The sequence below is a fragment of the Pochonia chlamydosporia genome, chromosome 3, assembly GCF_001653235.2.
Source record: "Pochonia chlamydosporia 170 chromosome 3, whole genome shotgun sequence".
Classification (NCBI taxonomy): domain Eukaryota; kingdom Fungi; phylum Ascomycota; class Sordariomycetes; order Hypocreales; family Clavicipitaceae; genus Pochonia; species Pochonia chlamydosporia.
In genome coordinates this window covers 659,162-677,685 of record NC_035792.1, presented here as the reverse complement: position 1 = coordinate 677,685, position 18,524 = coordinate 659,162, and the positions used below count along the sequence as shown (strand labels likewise).

Genomic DNA, 18,524 nt, shown 5'->3' with positions numbered 1-18,524 from the left:
TCACATTCTAGGTACTGTAACAGTATTCGCTTCATCTAAGTGCTTCAATCATGTGTGACAGCCATCAAGCCAGAACCCAGGAACTTCCCACCACCCCTAAGAGGTCTAAACTTACGGCGGGCATATTCCGCTGTCAGAGTTGTGTGGCACCCTCCAAGTCATGGATTCAACAGTGGCACATGGCTTTGCGGAGAAGCGGGGAATGAAAGTTGGAGAGCTCATAAGTACGCAGGTCTAGGCCAGGAATTATAACAGCTAGCGCATTGCCAAGGCAAATGAACGCTGTTTTGTCATTCAGGCTCCAGCTTTGCTGTTGAAGCAGTTCCGACAATCTGGTTGTGCCGAAACCGCAAGCTACACCAAACACAACCCATCACGACGACTACACGTTCACATCGCGGCCACACATGGCTAGGAACATTTGTTCAAACTTAACCTTCACCAGGAGCATCACTCGACGTGCACCATGAGCCAAGTTGAAGTTTCTCAAAGCCAGCAAAGCCACAGGCGGAGAGAAGCAGTAGACTGCTTCAACTGCTCTGCCTCGCGGCGCCGTTGTGACAGAACTCGCCATCGGTGCAACACTTGTAACAAAGGCTCTGAAATTTGTCAAGGATATCCGCGAGAACTGCAATGGCTTGCCGGTGTGACGTCCCGCGGAAAGCGCAAAGGCCAGTCTATTAGTATCAAGGCTTCAAACCGGGAATGGGAGTCTACCACACCCACAAACTATGCCTTCATATTTAAACAGGCTAGGAGTCCAAGACGACGAAACCAAGGGACAAAAAGCTCGACAGGAGCATCCCCACGCGCTGTAACGTCACCTGGATGTCTTGCACCAGATGGTAGTCCTGGCGCTTGTGTCGAAGCTTCACCTGCAGTGGTCACGGATGTGGACTCGGCCCTCAGTTCCACGGATATTCGAGATCTCGGCCATGTCGCAAACCCATTCGAATGTGTGGATAGTATGGGCAGCATCTTCTACCCGTCTTTTAGCCAGAATCAGACGCTCTCCGAGAGCGACGGCACTGATCTTCTGTTGCCGCTATCGTCTGAAGCATCATGGTTGGATCAGCCCATCGCAACGACTGTTTCTCACAATGCTCAACCACAATTATTTCCCTTGACACCCTCCGTGCCGGACTCTGGTCCTTCCGATTTACTTACACTCTGTGAGTCATTCTCGCTCCAACCCAAGATGAGCTGCTCTAACGACTTTCCCAGATGATACGGAGCTATGCTCCCTTCCTTTGACCTTTGACTTCTATGCAAATCCCTTTCGTTGCAGACGGTATGTTTCGCAAGGACCCAAATACTTGGAACACGCTCTACTTGCGATATCTATACAGCATGTCAGTAGGATGAACGAGGATACTCAGTCCGAGGCAACGGCTCAACAAATAGCCTCGTACAAGCAATCTGCGTCGCAACTAAACGCGGTTGCGTTACTAGAAGGGCCCGAGAAGGAAAAGGGCCTCGTATTAGACACTATACTTATCTTGTTTTCTTTAGATGTAGGTGACCCTGACCGTCTCTCTCATTGTAAGATCGCTAACTCCGGAACACATTGTTAGACCCTAGTATCCTCTACTGGACCGTGGAACGAGAGGCTTTTGAGTGCGCATCGCAAGATTGAATCAGTTGGCGGCTTGAGCGCTATACAGCCCTCACAAAGGTTTCGCGCACAGCTAGCAATGTTTATTTGGTGAGTACATGTCTCGCTTCTCTTATGTAGCGGCTCAGAATTGCGATACTAACATATCATGTATAGGTGGGATTGTAGTATCGCTCTTCTTGCTCGATCGTCATCCGTCTTCCCTTCTTCATACTACGACTACGTCCTCGATTGCGATGACGACACGGCATGGAACATCTTCACACTCTCCGGTGTGCCAAAACAGTTGTTCCAATATCTCCGACAACTAATCCAACTAGCCTCCGAAAAAGAGCAGGTAGCAAGAATGAAATACGCCACCTTCGCCATCGAACCAGTGCATGAACTCGAGAAGTGCATCCAAGAGTACACGGAAGAAGAAATGACCCCTCAAGGCATGGAAGCTGGCGGCGACTTCATCCAAATCTGGCACGACTACAAAAATGCCAGTAATGCGTGGAAATACGCACTGCTGCTGTACATTGCCCGCGTTCTCAAGTGGGATAGAAGAACTGAAGCGCCGTTAGCTGAAATCACCTCGTTGTCAAGACTGCTCTTGGATAGTGTACGTTGCTGTAGACCAGAGTCGAATATGCAGAAACAGCTCCTGTTTCCGGTATTTGTTGCAGGTGCGGAGTCTATGGATTTGTATTCGAGGAGGTTTGTCAAGGAGTACTGTGAGGAGTGGTACAGGAAGTGTAGGTATAATATGTTTAGGGAGGCGGCTGGGGTTCTGGATGAGGTTTGGGCGATGAAGGATGTGAGCAGGAATGATTCTAAGATTTGGTGGGGGAGTATAGTTGGGAATTGGGGACCAGATGGGCGTGAATATTTGTTTGGTTAGACATGGCATTGAGTCAAGCTGCTAAGCTGTCATATGCGAGCCGTAAAAAGATCCTACAAAGCTTCGAACACATCTTTGCACAAATTTAACAACAGTGTTGCACCCTGTCTTGTACTACATCCCCACTAACCAGTTACATCCCGTCAGCAAGCCTGATACGAACAGACTTAACCTGAGTATACTCATTCAAGGCATACTTCCCAAGCTCACGACCAATACCAGACTCCTTGAATCCCCCAAACGGCACCTGATAACTAATCATATTATACCCATTAACCCAAACCGTCCCGGCATTAAGACGGTTCGATACACGAATCGCCGTTTTCAAGTTCGTCGTATGCACAGCCGCCGCAAGTCCAAACGACGTATCGTTACCCGCCTGTATGACATCCTCCTCCGTCTCAAACTTGCAAATAACACAAACCGGTCCAAACACTTCCTCCTGAACAATCTTCATTCCGCTATTCACGTTACTAAAAATAGTGGGCTCGATGTAATAGCCCTTCTCCCCGTGACGCCGGCCACCCAGTTCGACCGTCGCTCCATCGTCCTTGGCACTTTGGATGTAGCCCATAATCCGGTCAAACTGCGCTTTACTAATCTGCGGTCCTTGGAATGTATCCGCGCTAAATGGATCGCCGACAACTATGTCTGATGTTTTGGCCTTGAAGGCCTTGACGAACTTGTCGTAGATGCCGGACTGGACGTAGATCCTGGTCCCCGCGCAGCACACCTGCCCGTGGTTGTAGAAGATGCCAAAGTGTGCCCAGTGAATGGCGTCATCGAGGTTTGCGTCGTTGAAGATGATGTTGGGAGATTTTCCGCCCAACTCAAGGGTGAGATTCTTGATGTTTGACTTGGAAGACGCTTGGAGAATGCTTCTCCCTACATCTGTCGAGCCAGTGAAGGACACTTTGTCGATACCTGGATGTGAGGCGATGGCTGCACCGGCGACCTTGCCAAAGCCGGAGAGAGTATTGACTACTCCTGCTGGGAAGCCTGCCTTTTCTACCAACGTGGTGGCGTATAAAGCGGAAAGCGGTGTTTGTTCGGCCGTCTTCATGACGACAGTGTTGCCTGCGGCTAGAGCAGGACCGATCTTCCACGCCCACGAGACGAGAGGGAAGTTCCATGGAATGATCTGGCCGCAGACACCGATGGCCTCGTGTCGAGTATAGTTGAACGTATCTGGGTCGGTGTCAATGGTCTTGCCGTGAATCTTGTCTGCCCAGCCGCTGTAGTACCGGAGGCAGCCAGACGCCATTTGCACATCAACCTTGGCCATGGCGATAGCTTTGCCATTGTCAAGTGCGTCGATGGAAGCAAGGGTATCAGCCTGCTCGTCTAGTAAATCGGCCAGTTTAGACAGCAGTACGCCGCGTGCCGTTGGGGTTGTCTGACGCCAAACGCCGTTGAAGGCCTTACGGGCTGCTGCAACTGCGAGGTCGACATCTACATACAATTGAAGGTTAGATCATACCAGTTATACCACAATTACCGCTGCACTTTTTGCACCATCAACTTACCCTCGGCCGTGGCTTCATGGACAGAGACGATGGGTTCCTCAGTGGCTGGGTTGATGGTTTCGAAGACGCTTCCATTAACGCCCTTGACCCATCTCCCGTCGATGTACAGTCCAAGCGGCTGCTCGTACGTAACGGTGGGAGTAGTGATAGTCTGAGACAACGCCATGATGACGGTTTAGTTGACCAAAGGCTTATTTTTCATGAGGATGGAATTGCGGAAACATGGGGTATTATCGAGACATAGCTCGCCGGCAAGAATTACTATATTCGACCACAGTCGTGTCACATAGCCTACATTCTACTTTCCCCATACAGCAAAAGACATCTTTGCTAAACGATCCATCCCGGATTGCAGTCAAGTCATTCCGCAACTCCGATTTTCCTATCTTGTCGACAGTGGATGGAGTTTCCATGGGCGGGGCAGAGACGATGCTCATCTTCTTGTTACTGTTTGATCCTTGAGAGGGAACAAAGTAGGTCAGCCGAGTTCACTTTCTCCATGCAGTTCCAACATCCCCGCTTCATAATCCAATATTACCAGAGCGGAATTAACGAAGAGCCATATGACGACGCTGATCTGGAACCTGTTGCCGGGACTTCTGGGGAAATGGTGTTTGTGGCGTCTCTTTGGCAAAATTTCCCCATTAGGATAATCAAAGTTGGTGGCTTACGGCTCACAGCTTCAACACCACTTGAGCTAGCTACTAGCAATATAAGGACAGTTATTTAGACAATAATTAACTAAGAATCATCATATCAACGCATTATTTCGTTACCCGCCCAATACAGTTGGTGCCAAAGTTGTTGCCTACAGTCATGACAACAGTAGACAGTCTCCCTGAACAAAGCCACTTTGACTATGTCATTGTTGGCGGCGGAACAGCAGGATGCGTGATTGCCAATCGCCTCTCAGGCTATGTTCCCGAAAAGCGAATACTAGTCATAGAAGCCGGCCCCAGTGATGTCGGGGACAATCGCGCATTGATCCTTAAAGATCGCGTGCAAATGCAGGGAACTGACCTGGAGTTGAGATACACGACAGTTGAGCAACCAATGGGTAAGCCAACACACAACAGAAACTCACAGATTCAACCACTTATACTAAGGGGACTATAGGAAATAGCAACATCATCCACTCAAGGGCAAAAATTCTTGGAGGCTGTTCCAGTCACAATGACATGGTATCATTCCGAACGCCAGAGTACGACACGTACAGTTGGCAGAAACTAGGCTGCGACGGCTGGTCATTCGAGCTATTCAATCGTCTGCAGGACCAACTTCTCGTTAGAACATACCCATCAGCTCACCCCCGTGATCAAAACCAACTGAGCAAGGACTGGGTTCTATCGGCACACCGCGCCCTTGATCTCCCCTTTGTCAAGAACTTCAACAAGAACATTGCCTCGTCTGGTGGTCTTACCCAAGGCGTCGGCTGGACTCCATTGTCTTACAACCCGGATAACGGATGGCGAGGCAGCGCGAGTGTGTCGTACATCCACCCCATTCTATCTGGGCAGACTCAGCGACAGAATCTCACCATCTTGACGAATTCATGGGTAACACGAGTCAACGTGCAAGGCGACACCGCCGTAAGCGTTGACGTTGTTACAAAAGCAGGGACAAAGCATACCGTTCGCGCCACATCAGAAATTATTCTTTGCGCAGGCGCCATTGACACGCCACGGCTTATGCTTCTCTCGGGACTCGGCCCTAAAGAACACCTTGATTCTGTCAATATATCGGTTGTTAAGGATATCCCTGGTGTCGGCCAAAATCTCCAGGACCACCCTAGTTCGGTGGTGGTGTACGATCTTCATGAACCGGCTCCAAAGACGACCGCCACACACTCAGACGTGTTAGCTTTCCTGCGGCACAAGCCATTCAACTGGGCTGGCGACGACGGAAGCATTCCAGATATCCTGTTGCACATGTGGGCCCTAGACTTGTGCGATGAGACCTCGAAGCTGGGCTATGACAGACCAAAGAATCCCTTCTGTTTCCTACCAGTGGCGCTGCGTACGCAAACTTCTGGGCGGTTGTATCTAAAGTCCAATGATCCCCAGGAGATGCCGGCTCTCGACTTTAAATATTTTGAGGATCCTGAAGGCTACGATGCAGAAGTTATTGTGGCGGGTATCAAGGCGGCGAGAAAGATGGCAGAATCACAACCGTTAAAGAGTCACATCAAGCGAGAAGTTGCTCCTGGGCCGCACATCACTTCGGACGAAGATCTCAACAAGTATGCCCGGTCGGTTGCATGCACCATTTACCATCCTGCATGTACTGCGAAGATGGGCGATGTCAAGAAGGATCCAATGGCGGTGGTTGATTCGCGACTGAGAGTGCGTGGTGTCAGGAACTTGCGAATTGCTGATGCTAGTGTCTTTCCAATCATGATCTCGGTGAACTTGATGTTGACTGTTTTGGCGGTTGGCGAGAGAGCGGCAGAATTGATTGCTGAGGATGCTGGCTGGACTGGGTTGAGCCCTCGGCTGTAGATTCATGAATGGAGTGATTCAGGTTCATTTACTTAGCCAATCCAGCATTAGTTACCTCATGGTAAACTGGAAATCAAAGAGAGAAAATCTTCCAAAGGCTCCTACATGCAGACTTCCGAATGCAGAGATCAGCAATAAACAAGTCTCACCTATCGCGTGTCATACCCCGTGTACCCTGCTTCTTCAGCCACGAGTTTCTCGCTTTTACACAACGCTGGGAATATCTATGCCCTTTTTAATTCGATTGTGTGTGTGTTTTTTTCACTGGCTTGGAAAAGTAGCGGGAGACCGTGACATGAGGAATGTGACGATGCTCAGTCCCTGGCGCATTCCAAAGCCACAACGGCGCGAGGAATGCCGCAACCATCAATTCCACAGACCACCCAATAGTCCAGCGAGTCATGAGAAATGATGCCTGGCCTTTGTTAATACCCGGATGCGGTTTGGGTTTCTTTTAGACTATTTTCATTGAACAAGTCGCGGATAGTGACATAGTCGGGCCGAGCGACGGGCCGTACAATGTGATGTACATGTTTTACAAATGTAAAAGGCGCCCACGAACACACTTTACATTGGTAGGTTGTGTGTTTCGTTGCAAGGTACAATGCGCCATCCGACCGACCATAATTGGGTTGCTGTTGCTTATAATCAAGCTGGCCTGTCACCTTGAAAGAAGTTCACCAGACCCAGACAACACTCGGGCAACTTCTTCGGCGTTCAACGAGGGAACACATTGCTTCTAGTTACAGAGCAAACAAAGCGGTACAGAATTCGGAATTCTGATCCGAAACTTCCCATAAGCGAAATACCGACGAATAGAGCCCAGGTCCGCTATCATGGAAGCCTCAAACGAAACAACTCAACCGCAAGCCCAACGTGAAATGAAGGTCCTCTCAGTCGGCTTGCCACGTACAGCTACTCTTTCCATCGCCGAAGCTCTCACAATACTGGGCTACCAAAATGTATACCACTCTTTGCGAACGCCAAATGTCGAAGACCACCACCCCATCATCAATCGTGCCGCGGACGGCTCATTCCCAACACTCAAAACATACGACCGCAAGAAGGAGATGACGCGAGGTGACTGGGATAAAGTCTTTGGTAATTCCGAAGCCGCAACCGAGGTCGCCAGCCTGTTTGCTCCACAGCTCATCCAAGCATATCCAGAGGCAAAGGTGATTCTCGTCATCCGCGACTACGACGCCTGGTACAAAAGCTTAGACGAAACACTCCTAAAAGGCCTTTGGAGCCCGCTAGCCAACTTTTTTGCTTCCTATGTGCAGCCGACTATTGGTGTTTCCAGCATCGCAGTGACGCGGAAAGTGGCTCTGGGTTTCTTTGCGGCGAATAGCGTGGATGAGATTCGTCAAAATGCAAGGGAGGTATACGACAGACATCATCGCCAGATTCAAGAGATGGTACTGCCTGATAACTTGTTGGTGTACAAGATGGGTGATGGCTGGGCGCCTCTATGTGAATTCTTGGGGAAGCCGGTCCCAGACATGGAGTTTCCGTGGGTGAATGAAGCGGATGAACTTAAAGGAAAGACTGTTCAGATGCTCAAGTCACAGCTTTTTGAGGCGGCAAGAAAGGTGCTTTTGCCAAACTTTGTTACAACGGCAATAGCAAAAAGATTAAATATTAACTAAGATGAATTGCTGTGATGAGTTTGACTCTCGTGGTTATACGTTCCACTTGGCCACTTCAAGCGAGTGCGAGGATGTTGTTGTTTTAGCTCTCTTGCTCAGTGATGCCCATGTCGTCGCCCGACCTTCAATATTGCTGTGTCAGGTGAGTAGGGAGAGGTTAATTAATTTCCTCCTTCAGTTCAGTCAGCATAGACTTTCATCTCGTGTGAAGAGTCAATGGTAAAAGTTGACCCAGTTCCCCCTCCATATGTTATGCCTACACACCTTCCATTCACCTTGTTCACGTCGTCATTTCAAACGAAATGCAAACACGGTCAATGAAAACACGAAAATACATAACCCGTTTGACTGGCGCCATACACCCATTCTACGTAACCACAACAGACAAAACGCCTCCGTCCCACCTCAATATCGTATCTAATTGCGTCTCCCATCTTTGAATCATGACAAAACCGGCCCAGGATGCCATCGTATTCACCATCCTCACCTGTCACACTACGCCATGCATTTCACGTCATCCTTGTCCCCAGGCTGCCCAGTTCGCAGAGACGAGACCGTCAACAGAAACCAACTTTGCCATTTCACCAATAAGCTCAAGCCATTCAAGTTGTCCTACCAAGCCGACCAGTTCACCTCGCGTTTCACCAGACCTGCGCAATCGGGTCTGTACCACCCCCCATTCATATATAGAACCAGCATCTCGATCTTGATCAGGCAGAAATCACACCAGGCCCCGTAGATTCACAATAAATCGCAATCGTCATGACTTTTTCAACCACCGGGGGCACACTTCTCAATGTCTCAGTCGAGTTTGAGTTTCTCGTGGCCATAGAAAAAGAAGACCAAATCTACAACACGGGCAACCCGTCCAGCGATGCTGAGAACATCGACTCAAATCACAAATGGGCATGTCCGTCCCAAACCGATGACCCTTCGTCCGAGGCCCTCTACCAATGCAAGGCCGTCTTATCCAAAGCTGACAAGAGCGTCATCATCCGCCACAACGAAGCGCACCTCACAGAGCGATCATGGCAGTCCGCTCGCTTCAACTCCTGGGTATTACAGCCCTCTCAAACGGCACACGCATCCGCAAGCAGCCCCAAAGACTATGACTGGTGTGGTGTCCGACTGCGTAGTCCGCTTATCAGCGAAGACGAACTACGTAACACCTCCCCCATGGACAAATGCCTCGAGACCATACGAAACTCAACCCGCATCCATATCAACTTAACGTGCAAGTTCAAAATAGCACTCCATCGCGACACCTTCACGCTCGTCCAGGCCAAGAAACTAGCAACACTGGTATGGCTCACCGAACAGGACTTGCTGGTTCCTCTCCGTAACCAAGACTGCGACTCAATCGTCCACCCCAAAACCGTGACGGCTTCCTCCATCACAGCAACATGTCGCCTCCGCCACACTGATACCAGTATATTCCTAGATCCGCTACTAGAAGGAATTATGAATTCACATCTTCCCTCGGAAATGAAGGATACCGTCGCGCTCGGGTGTCTGCGCAGACTGTGGGCGTGTCCCAACCTCCGCCGTCTACCTGGTGCGCTTCGCGATCGACACCAAAATGCACTGGCATTTGCGCTATACATATACGACGATGACGATGCGGAAGATAGCAACGCCTCTTCTTGTGCTGTTGCGTCTTTTCGATGCGCATTGCATCCTCAGGATGGGTTGGCCACGTCGCGATTGTGGACGGAGTTGGTATTGGCGCTTGGAAAGGCTGTGTCGTTGGCTCCCGAACCTTTTAAGCAGCTGGTAGGGGAGATTGATCGGCTGAATTGCAGTTATCGCATGGATGAAAGCGTGGATGAGTCTTGTCATCGGAAGCAGGTGATGCAGGCGCTGGGGATGGATGAGGAACTGTGCAAAGAGTGGGACAAGATCATCATCGAGTGTAGAAACAATGGGGAAGAGGTAATGTAGTGTCAATACTGAGTTCGCAATCGTGTAGCGTTATATCACATAGTTACCTTGTTCACATTTATACATTGCTTGAAGTTGTGCTTTCAGAAATACTGCGTAATATACAAATCTGCTCATGGACCTACAGCCTCCTCGGCCGCCTCTTCTTCTTCTTCCGGCTCGACAAGATGCGCTGCCTCTGCACAACCTTTACAAACCACGCATAAATCATTTCCCGCATGAGAATAATCATGGTTGCCAAGGCGGTCGGGACAGCACACGCCCAACTAGTCCAGTATCAGCAACAACTCACAAAGCTCAGGAGGCAAATCAACTTACAAGTACCATATCCCGTGATGAATCTCCGGAAACCCCTCCTCTGCGAAATTTTGTCCAAAAAATCCAGTGATGAATGTCAATGGCAAGAAAATGATGGTCACCATGGTCAACTGCTGCATCGATGAGCTCTGGTTCGCTGAAATAGTGTTGAATATGAGATTGATCAGATTCTCCGAGCTCTGTTTCAGCTGGCCCATTGCCTCTGTGATGATGATGCAGTGATCCAACACGTCGCCCAGGTACGTATGGGTAAGTGGTGTGACGATGACGCCGCTGGCTGGATTTTCCAATTCCCTGGTTGCCTGTTCCTGCGACATGTAGGTGCGGTGGTCGCGGAGGACGTTGACGAGGTTGTCTATGGGGTTGAGGTAGCGGAGCATTTTGTTGATTTCGCTGATACATATGTACAGGAGGCGGCATTGCCTGATGCTGGGCGACGTGAGCACATCGAGCTCTATGTCGCCGAGGATGTCGGTGTACACCGCTGTCAGGGGGATGGCGAGATCGATGATGGCATCGATGATGGCTTGCACGAGAAGGGAGGCGTCGCAAGATTCGCGGAGGATGGTGCCTGGTGTGGAGAGACGGGTGACGATTGGGCGCTCAACGTCTTCTGCGGAGGTCTCGAAGAAGGATATCACGGTATTGTCGTTGGTGAGGAAGATGGAGACTTGTTCGGCTGAGACGGCCATGTTGTACGGTGCGAGAGACGAGTGACGCTCCATGTATTCGGTGCGGGCTTCGTTTCCGGAAGCGTGGTACCGCTGGATGGAGCGCATCATGTGTGTTTCTTGGAGAGTTGAGCCGTCTGATAGGATTGGGGCGCCATTTGCATCGCGGATGTGATGCTCTGGGTCCATTTCACTTTGTTTTGGCGGCTTACGGCCAAGGCTTTTGAACCACTGCTTGATAGTCGAGTAAGTTCGGTTGCTGCTTGAAGAGGTCGAACTGCTGTCATCGTCCACAATGTGTACTAGCTTCTGAAGAGTCATAATGATGAAGGCATGGTTCGGGTACCTGTCTCACATTCGCAGTTAGAAGCAGGCACAAGAAACTGGATGATTCGTTTCGCAAACATGCTTGTCAACTTCCTTCACAGCAAAACTTACCAGTCAGCCTTGGTTCTATTCCGCACATTCATTATATCCTCCAGCGCAAGCTTATGCAACCCCTTCTTCGTTCCCACCGCCTGAATAACATCCCAGCTCAAGCCATTCACATTGATCCACCTACACTTTGCCCAGCTCTCCTTTGGCTTCTCCAGAAACGCAATAAACGTATCATTATCAAATTGCCGCTTCACCATGCGCTCCAACGAGAAGTCCACCACGGTTATGTCACACTCCGCACTGAGTGTAGGCATAGATGCGTGCCCGCCATCAGGCAGTTCGGGATCGTATCCGGGCTCAGAACCAGGCTGCCAGCCCGGCAACGCGCCATATGTGTCAAACTCATCGCAGTCGTCAATGGTTTTGAATGTCCCGGCGCGGGAGGTGCGGCGACGAAGAAGCACAGGTGAGAACGGTTCGCGATAGATGTCCGTGTCGGAGCGAGATGAGCGTTTGCGCGTCTCGGCACCGCGTGGCGAGAGATTCTGCGTGTTGATGCCAAGGTCGTATGTAACGCGGAGGTCGGACGATGTTCGAGGTCGTGGAGGGTCTGGCGAGGCTTTTTCCTCGTCGGATTTCTTCTCTGAGGTCATGGCTTTGTAGGTATGCTGGTGCAATTATTGAGTCTCAATGCAAATGATGAAGTAGCTTCAAAATGAAGTATCACGACGCAGCGCTTGCTATGGCTTGACGCAACATTAAATTCGTCCAGGCTGCTTGCTATAAGTGCGCAAGAGCGCCTCGACAACGTAAGTCGGGAATCATGGCCACAGTCTCGTGTTCCTGTTTTTGTGGTGGTCAAGCTGAAATGCGAGGACAGGATGGCGATCAGCCCTGATCATCTCCAACCCGCGTTTCACACCAATTGATGACGTTAAGGAAGGTACCACGTTTTCAGACCCACGCACCAATGACGGTAGTCAGTGTAAGCCACGGCTGCCTCATGTAGTCACCAGTCGGAGGTGGCAGAGCAGCCTTTGTGATTTATGAGTGTGATCGTATGATGTGCATTGGATGATGTCTGTGGAATTGGACTGTCCGGCAAAACAAGGAAGATAGAAAAAGAGCTGTCGTGCCGTCGTGTTGTTGTTGTTGAGTTCAAGTCGATTGCGCAAGCTCCAACAGCTGGTCAAAAACTAGCTACCCTACACTTGCCGTGTATTTTGCTGCTCGGGCGGAATGTCGAAGGACAGCCAAGATGGATTAAGTTTAAGCATGTAGAGAAGTATTTATTTATATGAGTATCTTTTCTGTTGTTATATTTCTTGCTTTGTTTTGTTGCCTCTTAAAGTGCTGTATCTTTCATCTCCAAGGAATCTGCTACATGATACACTCCATCGACTCACGCTAACATCTTTGTGGACATTTGCAAAAGAGTTTCAGTTTCAAATCATTGATAGCCTCATATAATTTCATTATTCGAATGATAGTCATCTTTAGAATATCCTTCATCTTTTGACCGCATCATCATAAGCCGTCCCATCACCCATACCGATCTCAAGCCAACCATTCTACACTCTCCAACCAGCTTTTCAAACAACTGCAAGCCCAAACAATGAATCAAAGCCATAAGTAGAACAGAACCAATAAGCTCATTGGCACAAACAACTAGTTTCCCAACCTACGCAACTGACGCGCGTGCGGTACCTATAACCGGGACACTTCGGATGTACTCCGTACGCCATCTATAAATGAAGCCATCACCACCAACTCTGAAAACACCCCCGCAAGCACAATAAAAACCCACGCATATCAAACTCAAATCAAATTTGAAATCAAATTCAAAAGATGTCTTTCAGCTTGTCCAACCCCGATCGTCCTATCCGGATTGGCGTCATCCTCATGAATGGGCAAGTACCAAACTCATGAACCAACCACACACAAACAAACATATCAAATCTAACATCCCGCACACAGCGTCACTGAACTCCTCGACATAGCACCAGTAGACCTCTTCCACGGCCTAAGCAAGTCCTTCACCGCAGACATGCCCGACGTCTTATTCTCCGCAGCCATGAAATCCCAAGCAATGGACATGGAATTCATATGGGTTTCTGAAAAAGGACCTCCCGGCCAGAATAGCCTCACTTCCGGCCTCAACATAACACCAACTGTAAATCTACCACAATCTACAAACTCGCAACAAAAGCTAACTCCACAGCACTCCTTTGCAAACTGCCCACCCCTGGATATAGCGCTTATCGGCGCTCACAAGGTCGGCTACGAACCGTCCGAAACAGAACTCGCCTTCGTCCGCCAGACATACGACTCCTGCACGGCATTCATCACCGTCTGCGGCGGCGTGGAAGTACCCCTTCGTGCGGGTCTACTCTCCGGAAAGAGGGCCACGGGACCGCGATTTATACTGGAGATGTTGAGGGAGAAGGCGCCGGATGTGAAGTGGGTTGAGAAGCGGTGGGTGCGAGATGGTAAGCTTTGGACTAGTGGTGCCTTGTTGAATGGGTTGGATTTGGGGACGGCGTTTGTGGAGGAGTTTTGGGGGGATAGAAGGGAGTTGCTTGGGTTTTTGGTCAACGGAGGGAGTTGGGTTGGCAGAGAGGTGGATTATACGGATGGGAGGTAGTTGGTGCGATATGGCTTTAGGATGTCTGCTCTCTACTCGTTGGTACGGTTACAGATACGAATATATACTCTTGCTATTTCTGGATGTATTTTATGCCTATTGACGTGCATAGAGGTTATTTCCTGGGCCTGTTTTGTGGAGTGAAGAGTCTTCCGATGTGGTTATAGCACCAACCTTTTTAAACGTGAGTTACCATTGCTTCCGCCTTAATGCCCTTTGTATGGTATAGGTCAAGTGCTTTTCTTCATCCGCCTACCTGGTATGTAAAGAAGAGAAAGGGGAATGGTAACTTCAGGAGAAAATGCATGTCACTTTCCCCTCTGGTTCAAGACTAAAGATGACAATTTCATGAAGCTTCTCATCGTGTCACTTTGCCTCAACATGGACGACACTACCTACCATACGAGCCTTCTCTCCACCAATCGGGTCAAAACTCCAGCACCAATTAAGCATTTCGGCGCCAACGGCATCTCAGCCAAAAGGCCCCATCCGTCTGATTTCAAAGAAGCATTCGATGGCCCATCTGGGAAATCGGGCAGCAACAGGTGCATGAAATTACGGGGCTCATTTCAGCCAAGACCCGTGCTATCGAACTATTCCACTTCTCAGTCGAGAAAATAAAAATGTCATGACAAAAGTAGTATGGCCTAGGCCGGCCCCAGACTTGGGTCTGAATCTTCCAGGGGTTAATTAGTTCAATCGAGTCAAGTCAGGTATTTGAAGGGTCTGGCACCTGAGAATGTGGCTTGTGGCATGCTGGCGGGACTCGGGTAGCCCAGGGGCAAGATGAATGCCAAGGCCAAGGTCCCGAAAAAGACTTTAGTTGTATGGATCTCAATGTGAGTACAAGTTGCCAAAGGTCTCCAGTAGATATGTACGACTTGATGAAGCCATTCAAGCTTGGCCAGATGAAGTCATCAGAATTGTTTGGAAGTTACAAGTACGGCGTGGAGTTCGATGGGCGCAAGCTTAGGTTTCTTCCCAGCAGGCAACTAGTCCAGGCTAGTCGGTAATCCTCACAGCAATTACGTGATATTGGCTTGAAGGATTATGCCCTGAGAAAGCCCTGCAAAGTGTGTGAGACTTGCTTGGTTACTCTGATGCTTGACATAATGCTGACAAGCTGTTTGAGAATGCCCTGATGGCCGACGTGGGACAGACAGCACGATCTGCATAACACAGCACGGCTGAAAGAAGCACAAGAAATCCATCAACGGATCGTCAATATACTTCACCAGCTTAGAACTCACACACCTACACGCTGCCCTTGAGTCTCTCAGGCATCCGCCGAGACTGGACCGCAAAACTCGGCAAGTGAACTCCCGCTGCATATTCTTATCTGCAAGCAAGGCCATGTAATAGGAAGGGGACTCTCCCTTGATCGTGACCGGGAATTTTAAAGCTCAATGGTGCTCAGCATGGCGGCACAGATCAGAGCCAAGCTGTGATGAGTCGAGGACTGCCTATTCGACTAGTGCAAGCGGGAGGCATGAAAGGTTAGCCTCAGGGGCAGAACGACTGCGCTAATCTTTATTCTTCTGTAGGTTGGAGTTTGGGGGTTGCCGTCGATTCAATAATCCTCAGACATGGGCTGCGGAGGTGCGACATAGCGGATTCATGGGCTCCCTTGGGCCAAATTAGCAAGAGGTCGCGTGATGGAAGTCTGAGGAGACCAAGCCTCAGCACTCTGGTTTATGGACCATGTTCAGCTTGATCTGACTGTGATGGCTTGCACTTTGCCCAGCGCCTCAGTTGGTGACTTTGCAAAGAAAGAAAAGGGGCGTGTTGCCCGTCCAAAAATCGGCGTCCAGATCCGAACCTGGTCCTCAGCCGCCAGGGGTATAGAGGTGACGATTGGGCACAAGAATCCGTCAGACGGCCACAATATTGCCAAAGAGCGCCAGCTTTGTATCGAGTTGCCAGATTTTGCATCGCGGTCCGGTGTGTCAACTGGTCGGTTGCATGGCTGCAATTTCACAACGGGCATGTGTCAGCAAGTGTGCAAAATTCCATCAGCGTGATGGTGGTGTCAGGTCTGGTCATGCATGACCATTGGCGACCAGACCAGACGGCAGACATGACCAAGCGCGACATTGAAGGGAAGGTAGGTACCACTGGCTCTTGCCGAGCTGTCTTGGCATTTGAGCCGCTCGGGCGAGATGCACATTGCGGGGAACCTGCTCAATTGCCAAAGCATCACCAGCAATGAGCAAAAGCAGAAAGAGCAGATGGACTGGATTGACTGGCACCTGCACCCCACCTGCGCTCGTGGTCGGGGTTGGGGTGACATACATGCAGGACATAATCTTACCACAATGCTCTCCGTGCTGTGACCAATCAAGTCGAGCCATTGACTGTTTAAAAAAAAAAAAAGGGTGATCGCAACACTGTGCATGTGTGACAAGGGGACCAGCGGGTCGCGTGTTGAATGGCCAGAGTCGGACAAGTGCGGAAAATCTCAACGTGGTGAGATGGACCTGTGGCTCCCTGGCATGCTTGAATCGGTGTCGATGGCTAATTGGCCACCCAAGTGTGGCTCGTATTTTGATTTTTCCAATCATCCCATGCCACCTCGGACTGGTGCGTTCCAATTCGGATTTCGCATTTTTCCAAGGCTTTTTCATCTGTGACCTGGTGCCGTTGTTTCGCATTGTTGACTGTCGTATCCGGCCCTATCGTGCCGATTTTTGGTAGTTGCTTTTCTTCAGTAGAGCGGTGAAATACTGATAGCCTGGATTGCCTTCAAGCTCAATGTCATTTCGGTTTCTGATACACCCTTGGCCCACAGGGGTCGCCTGCATTACGATCCAACACGAGGAAAGGGGCCACAAGGCACAGCGCGGCTATCGTTGTGAATGGTCCATGATGTCTCTCGTCCCGTAGCCAGTTCAACTCCATCTGCCTTGCCGCTATGAGTTCGCTGGCGAGTTGGTCAATGAGCGGGCACATTAGAGGCAGCTATGCCCTGCCTACAGAACTTTGGGATGCTTCATTTTTATCCAAGTTCAACGCAGAATATTCGGCCATTTTGCAAGTCTGGCTATGGAAGTGCCATGTAAAGTATGGTCCCTTGAAAACTCGAGTTCATGATACGAGTCTCAAACTCTGATCTCCGCTGGTATATGGAGCTTTCTGTGATGCCAAGGTAGATCCACCACTGGATATGCCGGTGGGCATCAGAAGTGGAAATGTTCTGGACTGTGAAAGCGGCTCTCGGCCACGAGAGTGAAGGAATTCGCATAAGATGGAGATGCAGAGTGCACTTACGCTGTAGTGAGCCAGCTTTCAGTGCCATACCCAGCAATCACACACTCGCCAGGAATTTGTGACAGAAATCCCGACAGCATTTTGGCATCTTGCAGTGCTACTCTTCAAAAGCCACTGCGCCAATTGTGACGGCGAAATCATGCCCAACTTGGTGCTGTGATGCAAGTGGTAACATTGGCGCCGCCATGGTTTCAACATTGACAGCAGGCACCATTCCGGACTTGACGCTTTCGCCACAATTAGATCAACTCAAATCCTGCACACCCGTCAGCCGCCGCCCGTCATGTCATCTTGGGCCACGGTGACTGAGAGATCTCAGCACGTTATCCATGGCGCCTCAACATGACACGGTGCGGGAGACTGTGGGGGAGCAGCAGGAGGAGGCGGAAGCCTTGGGTTTTGCTCACTGTTGAGCGGAGTCAACCACACCAGACAGGCCTCTGTTCTCCTCAAGAGATATCCATGGCCACCAGGGCATGTTTGCTCTCTTATTCCGTGTCATGTCTGTGATTCTTGTGCCGATTTCTGCAACGCGAGCATGGACCAGCGTGATGTCGATGTCTTCATTCCTGCGCGCTTCTTCAAGGGCGGGTAGGGTAGCGTGTCCATTTGGCGAAATGTGAAGAGCGCTTTCTCCAACTTGGCCGTTCTATTCTGGCCTCCAGTCTCGTTGCGGCTCACCAATGCGCTCCCCAATGTTTCTCATCCAGGCGCAATTTGCACTAGACCAGACTCAATGACAAAGAACATTGAAGGCATGTCAAACCCCTGTTCCCGCCATCCACATCTTCTAAAGCTGTCTCCACTCCCCCCTTTCATTCTGGGATAGGAGCAGCGGGTTGGCAGTGCAGGCAGGCCAAGATGCAATTGAACCAGTTGACCTTAATTGACCCGCCTGTTGGTTGCAATTTACGGGAGGGAGCAAAAGCACTCCGGACATTGCCAATTAGATTCATGATCGCCACTCACTGGTGCTGCTTTATTCTTCTAGCTTCATGGTTCTCCAGGCTGTCAGAGCTTCGGAAGATATCCGGTGGTGTGTGGTAGAGAAATTGTTAGCTCCAGCAGTCCTTTCACTACCAGCAAGTGCTCACGCGACACTGTGCGAACCCATGGAATCCTCTACGGTGGATT

At 50.0% G+C, this 18,524-nt stretch overlaps 7 protein-coding genes across 7 annotated transcripts; 5 read left to right on the top strand and 2 right to left on the bottom strand.

The window, feature by feature from the left end:
- Window positions 1-466: 466 nt before the first annotated feature.
- On the top strand, window positions 467-2,498 carry VFPPC_04117 (fungal specific transcription factor domain-containing protein; the record flags this gene model as incomplete). Its single annotated transcript, XM_022428382.1, has 4 exons — window positions 467-1,172; window positions 1,225-1,514; window positions 1,575-1,705; window positions 1,772-2,498. The coding sequence occupies 4 exons, from the start codon at window positions 467-469 to the stop codon at window positions 2,496-2,498; spliced, it is 1,854 nt and encodes a 617-aa protein (XP_022284447.1).
- Window positions 2,499-2,631: 133 nt separating this feature from the next.
- Window positions 2,632-4,190, bottom strand: VFPPC_04116 (aldehyde dehydrogenase; the record flags this gene model as incomplete). The annotated part of the gene is made up of 2 exons (XM_018283518.1): window positions 2,632-3,950; window positions 4,025-4,190. The coding sequence occupies 2 exons, from the start codon at window positions 4,188-4,190 to the stop codon at window positions 2,632-2,634; spliced, it is 1,485 nt and encodes a 494-aa protein (XP_018144615.1).
- A 650-nt stretch (window positions 4,191-4,840) lies between these two features.
- VFPPC_04115 (choline oxidase) lies at window positions 4,841-6,522 on the top strand (the record flags this gene model as incomplete). The annotated part of the gene is made up of 2 exons (XM_018283517.1): window positions 4,841-5,081; window positions 5,141-6,522. 2 exons carry the CDS (start codon window positions 4,841-4,843, stop codon window positions 6,520-6,522), a joined length of 1,623 nt encoding a protein of 540 aa, XP_018144614.1.
- Window positions 6,523-7,358: 836 nt separating this feature from the next.
- VFPPC_04114 (nad dependent epimerase protein) lies at window positions 7,359-8,171 on the top strand (the record flags this gene model as incomplete). The annotated part of the gene is made up of 1 exon (XM_018283516.1): window positions 7,359-8,171. One exon carries the CDS (start codon window positions 7,359-7,361, stop codon window positions 8,169-8,171), a length of 813 nt encoding a protein of 270 aa, XP_018144613.1.
- Window positions 8,172-8,933: 762 nt separating this feature from the next.
- Window positions 8,934-10,112, top strand: VFPPC_13574 (hypothetical protein; the record flags this gene model as incomplete). The annotated part of the gene is made up of 1 exon (XM_018291349.1): window positions 8,934-10,112. The coding sequence occupies one exon, from the start codon at window positions 8,934-8,936 to the stop codon at window positions 10,110-10,112; it is 1,179 nt and encodes a 392-aa protein (XP_018144612.1).
- A 121-nt stretch (window positions 10,113-10,233) lies between these two features.
- Window positions 10,234-12,132, bottom strand: VFPPC_04113 (CorA family metal ion transporter; the record flags this gene model as incomplete). Its single annotated transcript, XM_018283515.1, has 3 exons — window positions 10,234-10,378; window positions 10,431-11,447; window positions 11,540-12,132. The coding sequence occupies 3 exons, from the start codon at window positions 12,130-12,132 to the stop codon at window positions 10,234-10,236; spliced, it is 1,755 nt and encodes a 584-aa protein (XP_018144611.1).
- Window positions 12,133-13,385: 1,253 nt separating this feature from the next.
- VFPPC_04112 (amidotransferase domain-containing protein) lies at window positions 13,386-14,123 on the top strand (the record flags this gene model as incomplete). Its single annotated transcript, XM_018283514.1, has 3 exons — window positions 13,386-13,393; window positions 13,457-13,652; window positions 13,701-14,123. The coding sequence occupies 3 exons, from the start codon at window positions 13,386-13,388 to the stop codon at window positions 14,121-14,123; spliced, it is 627 nt and encodes a 208-aa protein (XP_018144610.1).
- Between the last annotated feature and the right edge of the window lie 4,401 nt (window positions 14,124-18,524).